Below are 21581 nucleotides of genomic sequence, written 5' to 3'. Positions count from 1 at the left end.
TCCACAGAAAGTTCTGGGAAGAAGAAATGGAAATTACTGTGGAGCAGGAACATTCTCACACTAATAGAACATAATGTCCATGATTTGTAAATAATTCCAAGCCTATCAGCTTCTCTGCCTTCACCCTTGCTTCAAGTTATCTATGCAATCACATCACTTTATGCAGACCACAGAGACAGTCTCAGTATGAAAAAAAACAAAACAAACAAACAAACAAAAACACCAAAAAACAACAGGACCAAAAGGACAGGCTTTATTTGATTGAGTTTGTCACTTCTCAGTCATTCAAAATTATTAAATGGGCACTAAAACATGCTGGGATCAAAAGCTTTATGATTAGGTATTGACTCATATCATTTGAGCTGCAGGGAGGAAGGTTTATTTCAGCATCTGGAATGTGCATTTGTGGGTTCAGGGCAGATCTCAAACCTTTTTCCTTGTCAGATTGGGAGTAGCATTATGTTTATGTAAGCAGCCTGTTCATTTACATAATTCCCCCATACCTTCATGAGGGACAGTCTGAACACCATGTGCATACCAAAGGAAGGTACTCAGTCACAGTGACAGAGGATTAAAAGGCCGTGCCTGGTGTGCTTCCTGAGCTCTTCCTAAAAATTTCCAATAGAGGAATTTTCACAGCATAAATAGCTTAATCTATTAAGCTTTTAGGTATGTACATATTTTTTCTCCTAACGTCTAGGACAAATCTTTCTTGTTGCTACTTGAGATAATTATTAATGTCCTAACCCATTTGATACAGAAGGCAAAAATTCATCTGTTTTTGTCATACATCTTTGAATACTGGAAGACATACATACCCATAGTATTTCTGAAGTTCAAGAAATAACTTATTCAGTAATTCCATGATTATCGTCTCCTAAGCTCTTCCAATAAGTTTGCTTATACTTATGCTTATAGCATCTGATCTGTTTGACTAAAGTTAGTTTGGTTAGCTGATTTGTCACCAGACATATCATTAGATTTATCATGTCTAATCTTTCCTCTTTCTCCATTAAGCCAGATATTTTGTTAAAAAATTAGGAAATAAGACTTTCTAGCATTATTGGCTTCTTTCTATATTCAACGTATGTGAAGTTGTCTAATCATTTCTTATATTCATAGTATGGACAGTCTCGTGATATCTTTCATATTCCTGATTTTTATCTCCCTCTATTTTAAGTCCCCTGGTAATTAGTAGAAAATGAAGTAGAATGAAGAATATAGGTCCCTGTATGACAATAAAATTTCATTCTGTGAGCGTAGTTTTTCTTCTTTTACACATATCTCTGTACAACTTTAAGAATGAACTGTGCCTTTCAGTGAGCCCCAAGAGAGGTCTGTGCTTAAGGCACAGCTGACTCACAACTGCAGGAATTTCTAACAAACAGGGAGAATCAGTGGGGCTACACTGAGGCATGATGGCTTCTGCTCACCAGTCCCCATGGTGGAGACTGGTCATTATGGGTTAGTCATTTAAGCCTACAGTCGTTCTGTAATGACATAAAGATTATGTCAAGAAAAGGCAATGAGGACATGCACATTTATTATGTCAAATTTTGTAAATGTTATGTCCCAGGACTTTTTTGTCCACAGAGGATGTGTGACTTGGAGTTTATCTAGCCACTAGATGTCAATGTTGCTGTACTGTAAGACAAGTGCCATTTTATTTGTTTGGCTGATAAAGTAATTCATTCAATAAAAGCTCTTCTGGTTTTGAATTTTTTTCTGCTATAGAAGCTGTTACTTTGCTTTGCCTTTTGTTTTGAGAGCAGCCGTGCTGTTTAATGGTATTTCAAAATTACAACTACCATTTCAGTGTGTGATTGCTATAAAAGTGCCCTTAAGAAACAAAGATCTGATTGTTCAGATGTTTCCTCCCTTGTTCCAATTTCCCCCATCTTTTTACAAGTGACCACAATCATTTTTATGGCATAAATAAAATAGAGATAATGATAACTTACCTAATCATAATTATTAGAATATCAAATTTACTAATTTTCACTTATTGATGAAAATTTTCCTCTTAAGTATTCCTGTTTAGCACTGCTAAAGATCAGTGTCAAATTTGCTATGTAGGGACAGAATTTCTATAACACTAAGGCCTCCAGCGTGATGAACAATTTGGAAAATTAGATTCTTTTGAAAATGTGGCCCTGATGCTGTATAACAAAAGGATATGTGGAAGATTTGACCCTTGGACTTCTGTTATTCCAAGCTTATGTACTTGGAGCATGAGGGAATCACTGCAAATTTTCACAGTCCCTTGTTGCCCGCTGTATTGTCAGACCTGCGAATTAGTTTTGCAGGCACTAATGCAAACCTCCAAGAAGACGACAGGTGTACATCTAAAATTCCGGATTAAGCTTGCTCTGCTAATAGGATTTAAAAAAAAAAAAAAAGAAAAGAAAAAAAAAAAAAAAAGGCTTTTATTAAAAATACAATTTGATCTGAAAATCTTCAGAAAACAAATCAAGAGGAAATTTCACCTTTATTCCTAGCTGTTCAAATTGGTAAATAGAATCCCAGTTTATGCTGGGTTGTTACAAAATACAGCCTAACCTGATTTATTCCGTCAGTTCCACTTTGATGTACATAAAACCTTACCATTTCAAGCGCAATTCACAAAACGTATTTGTTGTTACTGTTGGCTGAGTAGCAACCTTATGATCATCATCACCAACTGTTCTAGTTTAAGACATGCTTAATGCCTTTTCATGATAGCAGTGTCTCTTACACTCGTAACATGTTAGTGGATCACAGATATAAGAAGTGCTGTGCTTTCTAATGCCTGAATTTTCTCAGATATGTGTATGGAGTTATGTAAGAATCAAGTGATCTTGTGAAAACCAGATCGTTTTGTCCATTCATTCTGTTACATTTAGGTGAATGCTCCTAGCAGTAACTTGAATCCTAGAATTTCTGTGAATTTTCCAAAACAAAAAAATATCATTAAACTAGACTACAAGCCCTTGTTAATGTGTATATTGTAAATGATGCAGTGCTGGCATGACCCTGAAAAGACCAACTGATGCAGTCATGGAAGTAATAAAGAAGACTTTCATGAAATCATAATTATTGGAAGCAACCTGCCATTTTATCTCTATAGGTATCTTTTTTTTTTTTTTCTTCCCTGAAGTACATAATTTTACCTAGTAATTACCCCAGAGATATATTAGTAGTGTAGTTTATAGTGTGAGCTCCTATCTGTTGTCCTTTAATTGGCTCTCCCATTGCCCTGTATGCAGTGTGGCTGGTGATTTTGGTCTCCAGGTCTTAAAGTCTGGCAGCGATGCTGAGAATAAAGTTCACTTAAAGATGCATGTGGGCATGCATGAGCAAGTTTAGTCACCTCAGTCTGTTAAGAATTTAATTAAAAAGTGGTTACCATTATGTACAAAATACACTTTCTTAGTTTATCAAACTGCTTTGAAATAAGTAGAGTACAGAAAGCAACTCCTCCAGAGCATTCCAGGTTTTACTTGAGCTTTTAGAAATGCATTATGCTCAAAATCCCTAAAGTATGAGCATTTTCCTAAGAGAGTAAAGAATGCTTAATCCTTTATGTCTAGATGTGCTGTGGTGGAAAGTGACTGGTGGTGTTTGTGAGTGCAAGAGAAAGGGAAATCTGTTCTTCCAGCTTCATATCAGATTTATTACATGAGGGGGAAAGGAAAGAAAGAAAGAAGCAAGAGATAAAGAAATGGAGTGAAGTGGAAATACAAAAAAAGGCAACAAGCAATGTGTTTGCTCACTTTAAATTCAGTTTTTTCCCACTGAAGTGGTAAAATTCTGTGAAAATAAAAAGAATGCGAGAACTGCAGCAATTTTATAATGAAAAATAGATGTATTCTCTTGTTTCCTGATACACGTGCAATTTTGTGCATAATGTCTACTATGCATATATATTCACTGATAATTTACTTATTGGGGCTGGTACAAATAATTTACAGTTGAATGTATGGAACCTGAAGGCTACATAAAGAGGTGGTGACAAGTCACGCTCTTCTCAGTCATGTAAGCAGTTAACTGCTGGTTTACCTAGCATGATGGAAAACCTAGAGAAGAAAGGTGCCTCGGGGTCTGCAGCGTAAGATACGGTTGAGGAATAAGGTCTTATTCATATGTATATGTTCCAGAGAACACCTGTATTTTTAGAGATGTGTTGTACCTTAGTCAAGATCTAACCTTAGTTAGATCTAGATCAGATCTTAATCCAGGAGCCAAGGTCAGTTCTGCAAACTTATGCCAGTGGTCAGCCATGTTCATCACAGTGTTTTCCATGCTGTGCCAAAGATAAGTATTAAATTAATAACAGTGATCATTTGCAATATACAATGACAGAGTCAAACGTTTATGACGTAGATGACAGATCTTTTTAAGATAAGGTATAAGAGCACAATAAAGCATAATGAAAACAGAATCAACCTTCATTCCACCTTATGATTTCTGTGGGATTATTTCCCTAGTAAAGCAGTACGGTAACTTCATGTGGAGGCTGATAGTATCTGGGTTGAGGTGATCAATAGTTGACCATTCAGTACAAACTGGAGTGTACAACAGGCATATAAAGAGGCTTCTCTGCACAATGAACTAGAATGAAACAGTCACAATTCCTATTTTACTTTCTTTTTTTAATGGGCATGCTTACACAGTACTACTGTGAGACCTCATTTAATAATACCATTAGCCATTGTGCTAGAACTGTCCTTTCGCTAGAAGAAAGGTACTATTGCTTGCCAGATTTTGGAAATAATATGGCTCATATTTCAAATTAAATACAATTTTGTGTTATTTAATCACAAAGATTGTTCAGAGATGAAGTAGTGAAATACTATCTACTATCAAAAGCATTTCCAGGATACTATTCATTTCATGGCACCTAAGTGGAAAGGGAAGGATAGCTTTTCTAAAAGGGAACAATTAGTCTAACTTAGTTACTTATATTGAATTTTGTTATTTACAGCCAGCTGCATTGACCTGTGCAATACCTGTGACTCTGAAAGTAAAAATTACAGACTGGAAAAAGTGCTGAGGAAAGTACAGTAAGTAAAAAGAAATATTCAAGCTTATATCTTAGGGGACATCCTGATATTTGCTAAAACCACATTTAATTTTCAAGAAATATATTAAAACATTAACAGTTGAGTATCTAGATGACTGCCTTTATTGATTGAAAATAAAATACAACCATGTGTAAGATAAGGGTCAGGATTTGAATTGAGACTTGAGTGAAATGCCATTTCCTTTAGCATATAGTGGGATTTCCTTACGAGTCTACATTACACCATCCTCGAATATACTGTTGTTAAAAGATGGAGTGTATTATTTAAAGTTGTATAAAGATCAATTTAAATACATTTTGAAATCTCATTTTAGTCTCGTTTTACTCTTTCCACATACAACCAGCTTTCACTTGAACCTCAGTCTGTATTTGGCAGGTTTTCGTGATCTGAGTCGATGAACAAAAGAGAAAGAGAAATATTTTGAATACCTCATTTTAGTTTGATATGGGCATAGTCCATACAAAAGTTTTAAAACCTAGGAAAATTGTGTTTGGAGATTAAGCATTAAATTCAGTTCCCAATACTGAAGCACAGAGACTATTTTTCGAATAGTTTTCTGTCAAGCTTCAACTTTTCATTTGATAAAACAACATCCTTCCCATAATTCCAAAACTTTCTGTCAGATGAATTTTGAAAACTTAAGTTTCATAACCTTAGCAATCCAATTGAATTTACCTATAGCGCACTTTGCTGTTTTATGCAATATATGAGCTGGAAAGTTACGTCTAAGCAATTTTTCATTTGCATTATCCATTAAATTGTAGACAGAGAGATGGCTTCCAGAATTAACATTAGCTTTGTCAGCGTTACCAGAGGACAAACTGCCAGCAGTCCAAGACAGCGGTATGTTGTACAGTGTTTTGATGTGGCTTCATTGCTGTCTTGAAGGTAATCAAATAGCTGATGAATTGTCATCCTTTCAGCTCTGTAGTAAGAACAACCAGCAAAGCATTTTGATATTTTCTGACTTGGAAACATCACTGCTTGCAGAAAAAAATATGCCCTTCCAACAAAATATGAAGTTGTTTTCCAGTTTAAAAAGAAGCTAATGTGCTGTTAATATATGAAGGGACTGTGGTATTGTGATCATAGAATCATTAGGGTTGGAAAAAATCCCTCAGTGCCACACCTCCATGGTTCTTGAACACCTCCAGGGATGGTGACTCCACCACGTCCCTGGGCATTCTGTGCCAGTGCACCACCATTCCTTCTGAGAAGAAATATTCCCTAAGGTCCAACCTGAGCATCCCTTGGTACAACTTGAGGCCATTTCCTTTCATTCTGTTGCTGTTATCTGGGAGGTCTACGCCCACCTCAGCCGCTCCCCAAAAGACCTGTGCTCCAGACCCTTCATATCTTCACTGTCATTTCCTGGACACCTTCCAGGGCCTCACTGTCTTTCATTGCAGTGAGTGATCTAACAGCACAGTTTGAAAAACAAAACCTTTCACTCATGCCACATCCGTGATTTGCATTTCCAATATGCAGTTCAGTGCAGCCTTAGAACAGCATAAATATTGGAGCTGGGTGTCAGTGTGGAAGGGCAGCAGAGCCCAGGTGGCAGACACAGCATGGCACTGAGAGCTGCGGCCATGTGGGCCCTCCCTGTCCTCAGCAGAGCGATGGAGCCGCTTCCCAGCATCGCCCACTCAGAATCTATAGCAACCCTCTGCTAATACATGAGGCTATTTTTAGCACCAGGGCAGCCTTGAAAACAGCAGGTAAAGCATGAAAAGAATGAATAAGTGGTTGTGGTGCTCGCCTGTGAATAGAAGCTATTTATAGAAGAGCTTGCTTGCTCTCTAGAGAGAGATCTTAATATATATAACAGTTATATGAAGGCAGCTCTGCCTTCCCCCAAGGGGAGGCAAAAGTGTCAGAAATGTGCAGCAGAGCATTATTACTACTTCTGACCTCAGCACTTACCTAAAATGTCAGTCTTTCAGATTTTTCTTTTTAGGAAGAAAATTGTTAATGGCAGCAGGTATCTTTGATTCAGTCGTTATTTGCAGAGAATGCATAGCGTTTGTTGCCCTGAGCAAAGAGCAAATTAAGCAGCAGGAGGCTGTGTGCAGCTCCAAGCTCTGTTCTGCCAATACTTGCTTCAAGGAGCTCTCCGGAGACTTTTCTCAGGACCCCCTTCCTGATGCCTGAGGACCAAGATCTCTCCTATGATATTTCTGCTGTTGTCTCTGAATTCCCAGTCCTATTTTCTTGTCCTTTTCTTTCTCCCACATTCATCCATTTACTTAAAAAAATGCTTAGGAAAAAACCCAGTGTGCCTTTGTTTAATCAGTTGTGCGTGCCATTTCTTTGACTGGGGAGCTATATTGCTTCATAAAGGAGCTTATTACTTCTTCCTGATGTATTATATTGAGACTGGGAATTAAACCCTCCAGTTTTAATGACTCTTTGCCGAAACCAAAAGGGCAGCAACAGTGGAAGCTTGCAGATGCCTGACAGTGACTGGTGTCTAAAAGAAAGTCAGCTATGTGGCATTTGGATTTTTGTCTTGGAAGGGTGGTATGTAAGAAGCACTGTAACTTCAAAATCTGAATATCTTTAGTATTATACACAAAGTAGAGAAAATCTTTTCTCTTCTGAGCAGTTATAACTAAGATGTATTCCTCTGTTGCTGGAGAGCTAAAAATTACATTGAAAATTGCAGCCAGTTCATAGATAACAGCGTTCTGTTGGTGATGCAGTCCGACTGCAGAATGAGAGCCAGGCAGCCAAAAGAGAAAATTCTTCCTTGAAGTGCACTGCGGAAAAATCACGCTGCCATACAAACAAACAGAGAAAAACAGGGCTCCTCCAGCCCTTCAATGTCCCCTCTGCTGGAGAATGAAGTTCATTAGCAGAAGGGACAGGGTGCTCAGCTGGGTGGTTTGCCCTGTTTGGAGAAGGACTGGTGCTAGGCTGTATGCTATGACAATGTGCCCACCATACGGTAGGGTAAGAGAGGTTGTCAGACAGGTCTAACACTTGAAGTAAAAGGGATTAGCTCCTAAGGGAATGAGTTGCTTTTTTAGAAATTTTGAAGTGTTAAAAACAATAAAAACTTAAATAAAACACACTTGTGGAGCTATCAGCAAGAAACACTCTAGATGTTCCAGCGATGGTTGAAATCCTTGCTTTCTCAAGCATTTTGATTAGCAACTATAAAGCAATAGTATGTGTTTGATGAAGCACATCTTTCTCATGGTGCAATTCATTATGTTAGTGGTACTCCAGTAAGGCTTTGACTTGAACTATACGAGTGACTTCAGTAGGGCTAAGATTTCTTCCACTGTGAATTATTCAGGACTTAAAAACCTCCTGTTTTTAATGGCTAAAGAATCTCTCCTCAAAAGCCATTTAACTGCAATGTAACAAATAATTTCTCAATGTACATTTAAATAAACAACATTTCAGTTATTCTTTTTTTGTCTGCCTACAAAATGACGAGGAAAATTAAATACAAGTTTATAAAGATTAGAATAATTCTGCAAGGACTCAATGCCATGAAAAAAGTACAGAAGGGCAGTGCTAGATAGCACAGGTCAGGGAAAGGATTTTATAATATGCCGTCTGTTTTTAATTAGCATTTTGGCAGACTGGAGGAGCTCAAACATTTTTCCATGAAGAAATGTATTATAGGCTTTTCTAGCTGCCAATTAAATGGCATTTAGCTGCAGTGACAGTGGTATGTTGTTTTGGGTCTGCAGAAAGCACTTGCTCATGCTAGAAAATCTGGGACATTGTGTTTCGGATACAGGGTTCTTACTGGGCTGGATTTTCTATCGCTCTGCATTCTCAGTGTAGGCATGAAAGATACCTCCTAGGGAGAAGTGCTAAGTTCATGAATAGTGCAAAGGGGCTGGCAGAGTGCAGTTCTTTCCCAGTGTCTGTTTGGATACACCTCTCAAGGGTTTCTATTCCAGTTGGATGTTGTCTTTTAAACAATACTGTCTGAATACTGGGGCATTTTGTGAGGTTCCTATTTTATCCCGTTCTGTCTGGAGTGAGATAGTTTGTCACCTATTCCATCCTATGGTTCATTTAAATGTTTTTAGCTATTTTCTCTGTATTTCACTACAAGTTTCAGGGCTGCAAAATCAAGGTATGGTCCATGGATGCCTCTCAGCAGGCAACAACCAGTGTAGGAGCTACTATTGACTGCTGCTTGTGATGGGAGAAGTTGTAGATTAAAAATCATCTTTAGAAAAAATTCTATGGAGCAGTAACCGGAGTAAATTCATAGAGCCTCTTGTTTCCTTGGAAAACTGATGCATTGTCCAGAGGGAGACTGGAAAGTTTCACAGAGGTTACCAGCCCAGAGCAGAGAGGTAAGCTGCAGTGGAGAGAGCCCAAGAGCCTGCAGCCTAGGGCAGGGAGAACCTGGAGCAGTGCATTCATCACATCAGGAGAGCTTGGGCAGCTCCCAGTGGCACCAAGTGGCTGCTCAAGAGGAGTCCAGTGACATATGGAAGGTGGGGTTGCATGTTTGGTGGTAACTTGTACTTGGAGATGATGAGATGTAGTATGAAGCTGCCTAAATCTGCAGCTCCCTGCTCCTCTTCTCTAGCAGCAAAGCCAATATTTCTTCCCCACTCCTGTCCTCAGCTGCTTGTTCTGGTTCTGTCATTTCCTGTTTTGTTTTGGAAGGATTTAGTTTTGCTCAGGGTTTTGTTTGCTTTTTTCTCTTTTACCAGATCATTTAACTGATCCAGTTGGAGAACACACTAGAGATAAACACTGGTAGTAATTTGTGGATGGCAGCAGTACTGAGAGGCCATGGAAGAGCTGGGAAGAGAGAAACCATCCCATTACTGAACTCACTGCACAGAACTACATTCTTAATATCACCAGGTCATTTCCTTGAAAAAGTCATGAGACCATTAAAAATTAACTGTAGTTTTTATCAGTAGTATCACGCTTTGGTATCTGATCAGGGGAATGCATGGCAGCTTGCATATTTGAGCATGACTTTTCCTCTCGGAGGGGTTCATGTAAAGGGCACATCAGTCCTACAGCAGGGCACATGCTAGGCAATGAGTCTCATGCCTGTTCCCTCCCCCTTGGTAGGCGTTTTGTCTAGCTGGCAAGTGCCTCCCTTTCCAAGCTTGCCCATGAGAGGCGTTGAACTTCCCGAGGTATAAATTAGTTAATGACAGATCTTCTTGAAAGTTCTTTTTAAAGATTAAATGTAGAAAGTGCAGATTTCTGCAGAATGCAAAAATCTGGTGTACTTTTTTATTGCTTTATTTCTTAGTCCTTCTCTCTATATTATGTTTGGTCTCAGGTCCTACTGTGAACCCTGAAGATAGCACAGATACATACATTCAAATTGTGCTCTCAAGCTTTTTAGCTTATATGGTTGTTGTTAATATTTTCTCCCCTATTTCTACATATTCAGCATTTTCAAGGCAAAATGTGGACAATAGAGATAAAGTAGGAATTACTGTTTTAGATGTGGAGGAAAGTGACTAGTTTCAAGAGAACAGTTAGCTCTGTGCTGTGGGATTGTGTGTTGCAGAGCACGCTACTTTGTTACAGAGCTCCTGGTCCTTTACAAATCCTGTGAAAGCAACTGTACTGTACTGAGTGACAAAAGGCTGGAGAAGAGCTGAGGAATGCCGGGGGTTTGTAGAGTCCCATGCAGAGGACCAGGATTGGACAGACACTGAGGGAACTGGAAGTGAAGGGTGAAAAACTTAAAAGAGTCAGTAAGGTTTGTAGGGTCTTTCTGACAGAGAAGGACCAACCCATGGATAATGGGGGTTATGTCCCTGTCTGACCTGAAGGACTGTTACTGGATTTTTTTCAGTTTGTTTATATTGTTCTTTTTTTCCTACTTACATAAAATAAAGGTACTGAGCTGTGGCAGTTATTTTGCTACCCTGGAAGATATTCAGACCTGTGTGAGCAGTCATCCAGAATAACATTTAAACACACTTAACATTAGCAGTATCATCAATATCAGCTGTTCAAAGACTGTGGCCTGTGTACTTACAATTCTGTGTTACTGGTTTAAAAGTCATCTGGAATCTAGCTTAGCCTTTAATACGGTGGGTCAGGTAGCAATACTTCTCTTGTGACAAACTTCTTGCCATCGGTCAAATTCTGGTCCACCTAAGCAGTGAGTAGTCACAGAGCCACTGAACACTGATGAGGATGCACCCAGTGGAGTGGGAATCCTGCAGCATCATATGCTTTTGGTTTTTGGCTGGAGGGCTGAGGCCTGGCTCTCCTCAGAGATGCTTGTTCTTAACTCTGCAGTGAACTGGGAACTGGCCACCTCCTGCAAGGGACTGGAGGTTGCCCTCTGCATTTTTCATTCCCCTCAAGTTGGCAGGACTTACAGTAGCTGTTTTCTCAGCCTTTTGACACAGGGACGGACCTGACTGTTCCACTTTTACTGAAACTCCTGTTGCTTAGTAAAGGAGGATATCCTCAATACAGACATGTATAGACAGGAAAGGGAAGAGCAAATTAAAAGAACTTTCCAAATAGGATGTTTTAGGCAGCACTGAGCTAACTCGCCAGCTATTCTGTGCTATACTGTGTTGAGTTCTGTTGCACCTAACTTGTAGAAGGTCTCTTCCTGGCAATGCCTGTTGGAGCCAGACCTGCCAGGAAGTGTGGTATTTTCAGAACTACTTGGAATTCAGAAGACTTTGTTTAGTTTATTGAAAGGAATGGCACTGGGAGAGCAAGGACTCCAATCATGAGATGTCTGTAGGAGTCTGGCCTCAAATCCTTCTGCTTCAAGCACAGTGGTATCACAGTGAGCACAATGATCTGCTCATGGGAGACTCTCGAACACTGGGATGTGATTCTGACTCTTGTGCATCTCTGCAGTAAAACATTACATGGTTCACAGTGAGCACAGTAGAGTTCACTAACTCTTTCCATTACCATCAGTGGATTTTGGATTAGGCCCCTATATGTGGAGGCAGCACATAACAAGCATGGAAAAGGCACAAAATTTTCTAAAAATTGGATGAAATAAAGGATAATTTTAACAATATATGTATATGCAAAGGCAAAAATATGTGGTTTCAGCATGAAACCACAGGAAGCTTACTAAAATTTTGCCGTATGTTGGCAATGAAAACATATTGGGCCAATGTGAATATGCAAATATAGCCAGTGGAGCAGACTTAATCCCTCATAGAGAAATTAAATATGTTAAAAATAATTTTTGGCTCTATATTCTGCCCTTTTGTGTTTGCTTTCCTCAAAAATCATAGCAAACAGGTTTACTCATAGCACTGTTTGCACTGTAACCAGATAGTCAAGAATACTTGCTGAAAAGTCAATAATAACAATAAATGGGTATGTTTGCACTGGCAGCCAAGCTACAGAAGTTGTGCTAAGTCTGATCAAGGAGCACAAGGAATACCAGGTGGTGAACAGCTCCAGTGACAACTAGCAAAAGTATCTTTAATTCTGAACATTGTTTACCTTCACCAAACTTGTTCTTAGCTGGTTGATTGCTGTCCAGTATTGGTATTATGAAAAAAAACAATTAGGATATCTGTAGGAAATGAGCCATAGGATATATAGGAAATATTCAATTTGATTCCTACCATATAGCATGAATATGTGGAAAATAACGATTCCCTAGGAATTACTTAGATTTAGCCAAAATTTAAGAGGAGAAATAACATAGCACATTAATAAAGTACAGGAAATACTAAAACCAGCCCAGCATAATGCAAAGATGAATGGCTAACAAAAAAAAAGAAAAGAAAAAAAAACAACACAAAAAGAGGACAAAAATTAAAGAGATCCTGCACGCAAGGCGAAAGAAAAGCAGGTCCGTGTCTCCAAGGAGCAGCCTGGCCTCGTTCCACAGCTTTTTGTTTTTGAGGCTTCCTCTCAGACCTGCTTGAGCAAAAATAAAGCAGCAGAGAGAAAGGGGAAGCGGGTGAGGGAGCGGGGGGCTCTGGGGCCGAGCCTGCAGGCGCGTGTTGCCAGGCTACAGAGCCACCCGGCAGCGGCAGAGCGAGTACAGAGTGAACATGGCCTGGTTTGGGCTTGGCAAAGCCCCGCTGGGAGAGCTGGGGGTTGGCATGGCTTCTCTTGAAAACACAGGCTCCTAGCGTTGGTGTGGCATTAGTGCAGTACCAAAGGCGAGTCAGAGAGAATAACAACAGCCAGCAGTGCCATGCAGGCTTATTGCTGCCCATATGGGAGCATGTCTGCCAGCAAGCAGCTCTGTTGTGCTGCAAGGTGAAGATTTTTCTGTTTCAACATTGCCAAGTCATGGAAAGCACACCTAGCAACAAGCCAGGCCTCCCTTGTTCCTCCTGCTGGACCTTGACTGAGACAAAAAATGCATAGATTTTGACTTGCACGGCACTGAATCAATACTTGAAGGATCCATGAAGGCCCTGCAGCAGACATAGGGATACATTAACTGTCATACAAGTTGTGACAGCAGGGCTAAGGGGTGAGCCTGATGCTGGAGTGGTGGGAAGCAGACAGCAACCAACCAATTGGGTTTTGAACTGGATATTAGGAAAAATGTCTTCTCCAAAAGACTGGAGCAGATTGCCCTGGGAGGTGGTGAAGTCACCATCCTTGGGTATGTTTAAGAAATGTGGAGATGTGGTGCTTATAGACATAGCTTAGTGGGCAATATTGGTGGTGGGTGGACAGTTGGACTAGGCAATCTTACCGGTCTTTTCCAACCTTAATGATTCTATGATTCTCTGATTTTACAACAGGCAAGAAAGTCAGCCTGACTATAAAGGACTCTGGAAAATATGATTTATTCCTCTCTTTTGACAGAGCTGTTAGAAATACTCATTATATTTGCAATTTGGGGGAAGAAAAAGCAGTTGTTTTGGCATGTAATTTGGAATAGAAAGTGAACTTCCAGGCAGTTCTCTGCACAGATGAAACTGGAGTCAGGTTACGGCTCTGCTGCAGAATGTCCTTTTGTTACAGAAAAAGGGTCACAATGTGGTTGGAGTATAAACTAAAAAGAAATGCCTAAGTAATTGATGGTGGACTTCAGTGAATGAGCTTAAGAAAATGCAGCATGGGGTTTTGCCATCAATGGCCAACTATTGCCATGGCAATGGGTAGCTTTGCCAGAAGCAAACAAGTAAGCAAACAGCAGCAGCCCTCTTTCAGCATGAAGTCAGAGGGTTTGCCATTCTCACCTCACTGAAGTTTGTGCTTTTGCACCACGGACCATCTCAGAGGAGAGGATGGGATGCCCCGCTCAGGCAAGTACCACAAAGCTAGCATCCTTCCCAGTAGTACAGTTGCATCATTTCCAGAACAAGAAGACCTTCATACCCTTGGGAAGGTATCAGCATTTGCTTTATAATGATTTTAGTGCTTTGGTTACTGTAATTCTGTACCATTTTCTATTGGAAGGTGGAAGGGCTCAGCATTAAAGTAGCTTTGTGTCACTCCTTGTTGAAGTCAATCCTGTTTCAGGAGAGACTTGCTGATATGAGAGATTTTCTTATGAGCAAGAACTTGGACCCACAATTGAATTAAAACAGAGCTTTAAAAAAAAAAAAAAAAAAAAAAAAAAGACTAAACAAAAACAATCAAACAAAAACCCCACAGAGCTGAGGAAGCAGGCGTATGTAAGCTGTCCTTTCTTCTGCAGGCATGAGGGTGCGAATAGAGTGTTCAGTCTGCAAGAAAAACACTGAGGCCCTGGAGCATCCAGAAAAGGGCAATGAAGCTGTGAAGGGTCTGGAGCACAGGGCTTAGGGGAGCAGCTGAGGGAACTGGGATAGTCAGTCTGGAGAAGAGGCTCTGAAAAGGGGTTGTGGTAAGGCTGGGGTTGGCTTCTTCTCCCCTAGAAGTAAAGGCCTTAAGTTGTGCCAGGAGAGACTGAGAATGGATATTAGGAAAACTTTCTTCTCAGCAAGAGTGGTGATACACTGGCATAGGCTGTCCAGGGAGGCGGTGAAGTCACTGTCCCTGGAGGTGTTCAAGAAACGAGAAGGTTTGCAACTGAGGGCCATGATCATTAGGCATGGGGTGGGGGGGCTGAAGATTGGACTACATGATCTTAGTGATCTTTTCCAACCTTAGTGATTCTATGATTCTGTGAGGAGTGTGCTGAGACACAGGAGCCATATCCCAGCAGGGGACTTTGGAGGAGAATCTCTGAAAGCTTTTTGCATGTTTCTGAGGATCCCAGTTCCCTCAGAGGATGCACTCCCCCCCACCTGCTGTGAGTTCTGTGTCCCCAGAGCATCCTCTCAACTGTGGGGAAACAGATTTCAGCCACCACCAGCAAGGAGGCATTGGTGCTGAGTTCTACTGTCCATCCTCATTTCTTGCTGTTCTGTAGTCCCTTTGCCACTTTCTATCCATAGCATCTGAAATTTCTGCTGGGCACCAATGTCTGGCTATGTGCTAAAGACTCACTGGAATAATTTCTGAGGAAGACAGACACAGCCTGTTGGTCTTGTGATTTCATGGCCTGCATGAGCAGGAACAAAGGGACAGAGCTGGGTGGCCACAAGGAATCAGAGAAATAACGAGTAGTAAAGAGTGATCTGGCTTACAGGTGTCTGCTGGTGAAGAGACAGCAGTGAAGGAGCCAATAGTGAGCATGACTGTGTCAAACTTTCTGCACCACGAGGCTGACCCTCATAGGCTTTGTGTTCTGTGTAGTGCAATCAGTGCTGTCAGTCTGACAGGGGACATGTCAAGACATATTAAAGTTTGCAAACTCCTCTAATAGTAATCCTATATCAGAAAAAAATTAAAACCACCCCATTTGGGTTTCCAGCTATTTGGCATTCATTAGTTTTGTCTTGCCATTCTTTATATAATAACACTTTGGTGCTGCTTAAGTTCCCTATAAAATATTTATTACAGTTTACTGTAAAGTCTCTGGGATGAGGGCTTTCTTGCAGAGGATTCCTGCTGCACCTAGCACTAATTTCAACTGCAGCATACAGGCAGTATTGGAAGCATTCATTGTCACCAGCAAGATTTGCACCTATTTTGTCACTTTTCAAACAAAGTCCTTCCTTAACTTCGGTGATAACGAAACCAGTGTTTAAATAACATATATGTATATTTTTTCATCTAAAATGATCAAACTGGTCACAAGCAAATAAACTTTTAACCTGAACTTTTAACTAATGCTCCCTGTTTTGAACAATGCTTGATTCCCTTTATTTAGCCAGCTCAGAAACATGTAGCAAATAAAAACTTCGTTTTTCTTAGAAATGCAGTTGGGGTCTATTTTGCATGCGAAAATATTTTGTTTAGGAATAACAGTTGTAGGCATTCTCTCATACACTGTAATATTTTCCATGTGTGGCAGCTTGCTTTTCAGTGGTACAAATATGTGCAGTAAGGCTAAGGATAAGAATTAATCTATCAGCTTTTGCAGCAATGCTTTTGATGGTTTCACTTGATTCCATTTTCCAGGGAATACTGCCTTCGGTTCTGCTGCTTGCAATATGCGAAGCATAAATTCTTCAAGGTTCCTGAGGTTGTAGGGATCCAGTAAGAGATGACTGATGCCCCCCCCCCCGCACACACATACTCCACCCCACACCCACTCACCCACCCACCAGCAAAACATAATGCTGTACTATTTTTGGCAACAGGGAGCGGGCCTCCCTGTGCAAACAGAAAGCAGTGTATTTCTCAGTTACATCACTTTGCAATCTAATGCTGTGTTGTGCTCAGTGTTTTTGTGGTGATGCAAGTCTTTCTTTTTTTTTTTTTTTCTTTTTTTTTTTTTTTCTTCTTCCTTCAGCCGGTTGGATTTTCCCCATCTTACAGCACCTCGCAGGTCTCTTCTCTCAGCAGTACGTTGCCTGAGTGAGTGGAAACACACAGATCAGCTGCAGGTTTCTGTCTACAGAAACAGAGTGAAAGAGAAAGAAAAGGGTTGGGAAAGCAGAGACAAATATTGACCTGGACTTATAGAAAGACATCCAATGGCTGAATAAAGAACCCCTGTTCATGTTTTGGGATATTCTTTCAACTGGCTGGAACGAGAGCGGATCAAAAGAATGGGAAATGCCAGCAGACCCTTTAGAAGAATTGCTTATTTCTTATGCCTTTTATCTGTGCTTTTGCTGACTGAAGGGAAGAAACCAGTGAAGCCAAAATGTCCTGCCTGGTGTACATGTACCAAAGATAATGCTTTATGTGAAAATGCCAGATCTATTCCTCGCAGCGTTCCGCCTGATGTTATCTCACTGTAAGGGCTGTAAGCATTTGGTTATTTAATTTATGATTTAAAATGAACTGGGATGTGTGGTGTTTTCAGTGCATACCGAAGGATGCTTGCTGCAGGGAGTACCTCCAGCATTCAGAATCATCAGCTAATGTGTTAAAATTGTGCTGCATTCTTGAATTCTGCTTTTTACATCTCTTTCATCTGTCTGTCTGTCTGTGTCTGTGCACGAATACCATTTCATACCTGCTTCTATGCTGCAGGAAACCTGTAACATTTTTATTTAAAATATATTTATATATATATTTTCAGTACTTGCATAAATACATTTCTCTGTGATGACCAGATTGGTGTTATAACCATGCATATGTGAGACTTCATTAATATAAGGTTGTTTTTTTCTTCTTTCCAGATCCTTTGTGAGATCTGCTTTTACTAAAATCCCAGAAGGGAGTTTTTTGCTCACACCATCTCTGCAGCTTCTGTGAGAAATATTTATATGATACAATTTTTGTTATGAAATGTATATGAATCCATAAATAACGTAATAAGGTTCTTAATATTATTTTGATGGGAAATAGGAAGACAAGGCTCGTTAGATGACAGAAACTGAGACTTTTTAGTAATGTGAAAGAAAGTGCATGTTTAATTTTTTCAAAGTCCACGTACTTGGTGTTTTGCAGGGATTTCTGTTGTCGGTGCTACTTTGAATGATTGCATTCTGGAGCTTTTGGGGACAGAACGTGTGCTATCTTTATAGGAGTTTAATTAATATTACAGTGGGGATTTGAGCATTGCAACAACTGATCCTGATTCTCTCCTGCAGCCCTGGGGCCTGATCACAGTATAAAGCTTCTCATTTGCAACTTTCAACTCTCAGAGCCCCCCAGGCCGTTATGTTCTGTGGGACAGGTCCTGGACTCCTTTTCCATGTAAAATTGCCACTGACTTCTGTGGAAGTTTAGTCACTTCAGTGGGAGTTTTGCCTTGCTAGTGTCTCGCCTTGGCCATATTTACGATTTCATGTTTTTTGAAAATGTGCAAAAGTAATGAAAATTTTCTTCTAATTAAAAAACAAAACAAAACAAAACACACCAAAAAAAGCAGTTATTTTAAAATCAAAGACTGTGATACATAGAAAGAGAGTGCTTTGGGGCATTTAAAAATCAGCTGTGTTTCTATATAGGTTTTTTACAGGTTCACAGGCTTTCCTAGAAATATGGGCATACGATTACATAACTGCCAGCTATACAAAGGTAGAGGGGGTGTAACCTCTACTGTGAACTGTTTATAGTGGATGTGCCACCAGCATGAAACACATCCAGGCTGGTCTCAGAAATCTGGTGAGAAAGTCAGCCTGATGTGATCAAAATCAAAATTAGACATCTGTCCCGGGCTGACTTGGAGTGCAGGCTAGATGTGGTCAGAAGTGTCATGTTGATGGATTGGAGCCCTAGCACTGTCTCGTTAAAGTGTTGGTGCACTGATAGCTGAAGCCCTGACCCTAGCTGTACTCTGCTACCTCAAGTGGAGCTGATAAGGAGGTGCAGACATACTGTACAATTTTGGATACAGGGTAAATAGGTAAATGCAGTTACTATGGAAACCTAAATGCTTTTCTGTTGCGCTTTATTCCTGAGAATATTTTCCCAGGTGGTCACTGATCACAAAAGGGACAGATTTCACACACTGTCTGCAAGGGGCCTTTCAAAGGAAAGAAAAAAAGAAGCATTGGTGGAGCTTGTATTTGAAGAGCGAGTAGGACATCATCATCGTCTCTCCTGGCTACGATATGCCACCTACACTCAGCAATCTGCTGCCAGGCAGCCGGGGATGGGCAGGGTGGAGCAGGACAGACACATTCTGGTGGTTTTGAGTCATTGTAGTGCCCGAGGGTTGTGGTCTCCGACAATGGCTTTTGGCATTTTGGTAGTGGAAATAATTTGCAAGGTCTGCCTTAGGCTTCGCTGGAATACATGTTCTCAGCCGCTGTTAATAACACTGCAACAAAAGCTGCACTCCCAGAACAGCAGTTTTTGTTTCCTTATGGGCTTTGACAAGTGATCTGTTAGAATGGTGCAAGCTATCCACAGATTACTTCTGCTACCTAGCAGTTCTAAAAATGCTGACTGCTTGTCCAGGTGTAACTCTGACATGGGAGCTGAGCTGCTTGCCATCTTCGGGAAGGCAGGAGCAGGGCTCTGTCTGTGGTGCCAACACTCCAGTTTCTATGTGGGAAGGAAAAACTTCCACATTTGGCAGAATATAGAGTAACACAAATAAGAATATGGAAAACTATGGTTAATTAAAGGAAGCTTTAGCTTGGTGTGATTATAGCTGTATTGGTAGGTTTAATTTAGCCAGCGGCAAGATTTAGCAGCCTGCACATACTTTTACATAATAGTCTCTCCAGTATGCCAGTCACACATTTCTGAGTGTGGAATATGTCTGCTTCTATTATTCTTTACTACTGTTCTTACTGTAGTAATGGTAGTGGTCTCTGGAAAAATCATGGTCTTAATGTACTAAACACTGCACAGCAGTCCCAGGGTGGGAGAGCTTTTTGTCTTGAATGGTGCACAATGGTATGTTCTGTGCTCTTCGTGTGGCAACAAAAATGTGCAGCAACTACAGAGATGAGTGAAGTGCCAGCAAAAGCATTCCCCAAAAATAGGGGGCATCTCCAGGCTCTCATCTCCAGCACTTGTAGCTGTGCCTACCAGGCAATGTGCATGGGGTGCCCTTATAAATGGATGACATAGAAGTGCATGGAGAGAAGGGAGGTAAATCATTGTGATAGGATTCATACTTGCCAGCAGCCCAGCTCCTGCCCCACAACAGGGTCCATAGCTGTCATGCAGTGTTGTCTGCTTCTCTCCCCACCTCAGAAGAAATTTGGTGGTGATCAAGCAGAGCTGGTTCTTGAGGTCAGAATGTGGAAGCAAAGCCACCTTGTGCATCAGATAAATGTGATACAGTCAGTGGGGGGAGGTACAAGATGTGAGGCAAATGAGCTCAACTGCTAGACCTGTGCCATGATCCCGGCAATCTCTACAACAGCCATAGTATTTAAAGAGATACTACCCTATTCTCATAGCATACAAGCAGGGCAGAATGCAGAAAAATAAATATTACCCAGAGAAACCATGTCAGAAAACAGAGTTTAGATAGCAAATTTACTAAATTGGTCTTCAGGTTCGTGGACTTTATAAAAATACTTATTTTCTCTAGGAGAAGAATCTATTGTCACTAACAGAAAGGATTTCCTGATTATATTTTTGTAAAAATATAGGAACATATTTAAAGTGGAAAAAAAGTGCAGTCTGCAGTAGCCTAGCGAGAAAAACAAACCAACTGGAAATTATTCTTAATGCAAACTACAAAGGAAGAGATTAACTCATTCAGTGAATTAATTCATACTTGAAAATCTTGAATTCCGGAATGCCTAAGGATATCATAGTGTTAGTCTATTCATCCATCAGGTCCAACTTAACTAAAATATAGATGTGTAACTAGTATTTATCTGAGGAAAAGTAAAGTTCATCTTATTTGACAGTGCCTCACCATTGTAAGGGTGTGGCAATTCTGTGCTGCATTAAAATGGGCAGATGCAAACATGGCTAATAATCATAAATAAAGCTGGAAAAAATCAATGTTAGTCCACTCTTGAGAGCTACAGGATTACATAAAATTAAATGTGTTGCCAGTATTTTTACTGCTAAATGGATGAAAAATACTTGCACCTTCTGAGAGCTATCTCCATCAGGTATTGCGTGGCCTTAAAAAAGTAGTTCTGATCTGAACACCGACTGAATTAGAATAACCCTAAGAAATTTCACATTTTTTCTCAGGAAACTCTCAGTACCCTCAGGTCAAACACGCTCACAAGTTTAACTCCTACCTAAGGATTTTTCCTACCTGTCAGCTGTGTAAATTCAACCTGATGTCTGGCTTGTAAACTAGATTTTTCCTCACATTGTCATCCGAAGTAAGTATTTAACACAATTTGGACTTCTGCAGTACTTGAACACTTCACTGTTGTCTGAGACTGTCCTCAGTGGCTCTTGTACAATGCCATTGTTTTATTGGCATAATAAACCCACATTTACATCCTACAGAAGTCAGTGGAATTTTATCAGATAGTGCCAGTATGCAAGACAGTGAGCTGCTGGGTCCTTCCATTGCACCAGACAATACTGCAATGTTTCAGCAGTGTGCTTTAGCCTTGTGATCCTGTAGTGCTTACACAGGCAAACCATCAGTGGAAGCCTGGCCTGCTATGGATCTGTTGAACCAAATGATCTTAGTAGTCTTTCCCAAACTTAATGATTCTGTGGATTGCTGAACCA

The 21581-nt window shown here is 40.3% G+C and overlaps 1 protein-coding gene across 27 annotated transcripts in view; it reads left to right on the top strand.

Annotated features, from left to right (window-relative positions):
* Positions 1-21581, top strand: part of LGI1 (leucine rich glioma inactivated 1) — a 31355-nt gene that overhangs the window by 2343 nt on the left and 7431 nt on the right. For 4 of the 27 annotated variants that reach the window (XM_015867152.2, XM_085555184.1, XM_032445279.2 and 1 more), the window contains exons 2-4: positions 4964-5042; positions 16807-17256; positions 17645-17716. The exons of 2 other annotated variants lie outside the window; for them this stretch is intronic. In XM_015867152.2, coding sequence (XP_015722638.1) covers positions 17066-17256; positions 17645-17716 — 263 coding nt within the window. In that variant the 5' untranslated portion in view covers positions 4964-5042; positions 16807-17065. 21 more of the 27 variants (XM_085555182.1, XM_085555178.1, XM_085555172.1 and 18 more) reach the window with 15 other exon arrangements.

This window comes from Coturnix japonica, chromosome 8 (assembly GCF_054131305.1).
Source record: "Coturnix japonica strain WE chromosome 8, WE-NBRP24, whole genome shotgun sequence".
Classification (NCBI taxonomy): domain Eukaryota; kingdom Metazoa; phylum Chordata; class Aves; order Galliformes; family Phasianidae; genus Coturnix; species Coturnix japonica.
This window is presented reverse-complemented; position numbering and strand designations above follow the sequence as displayed.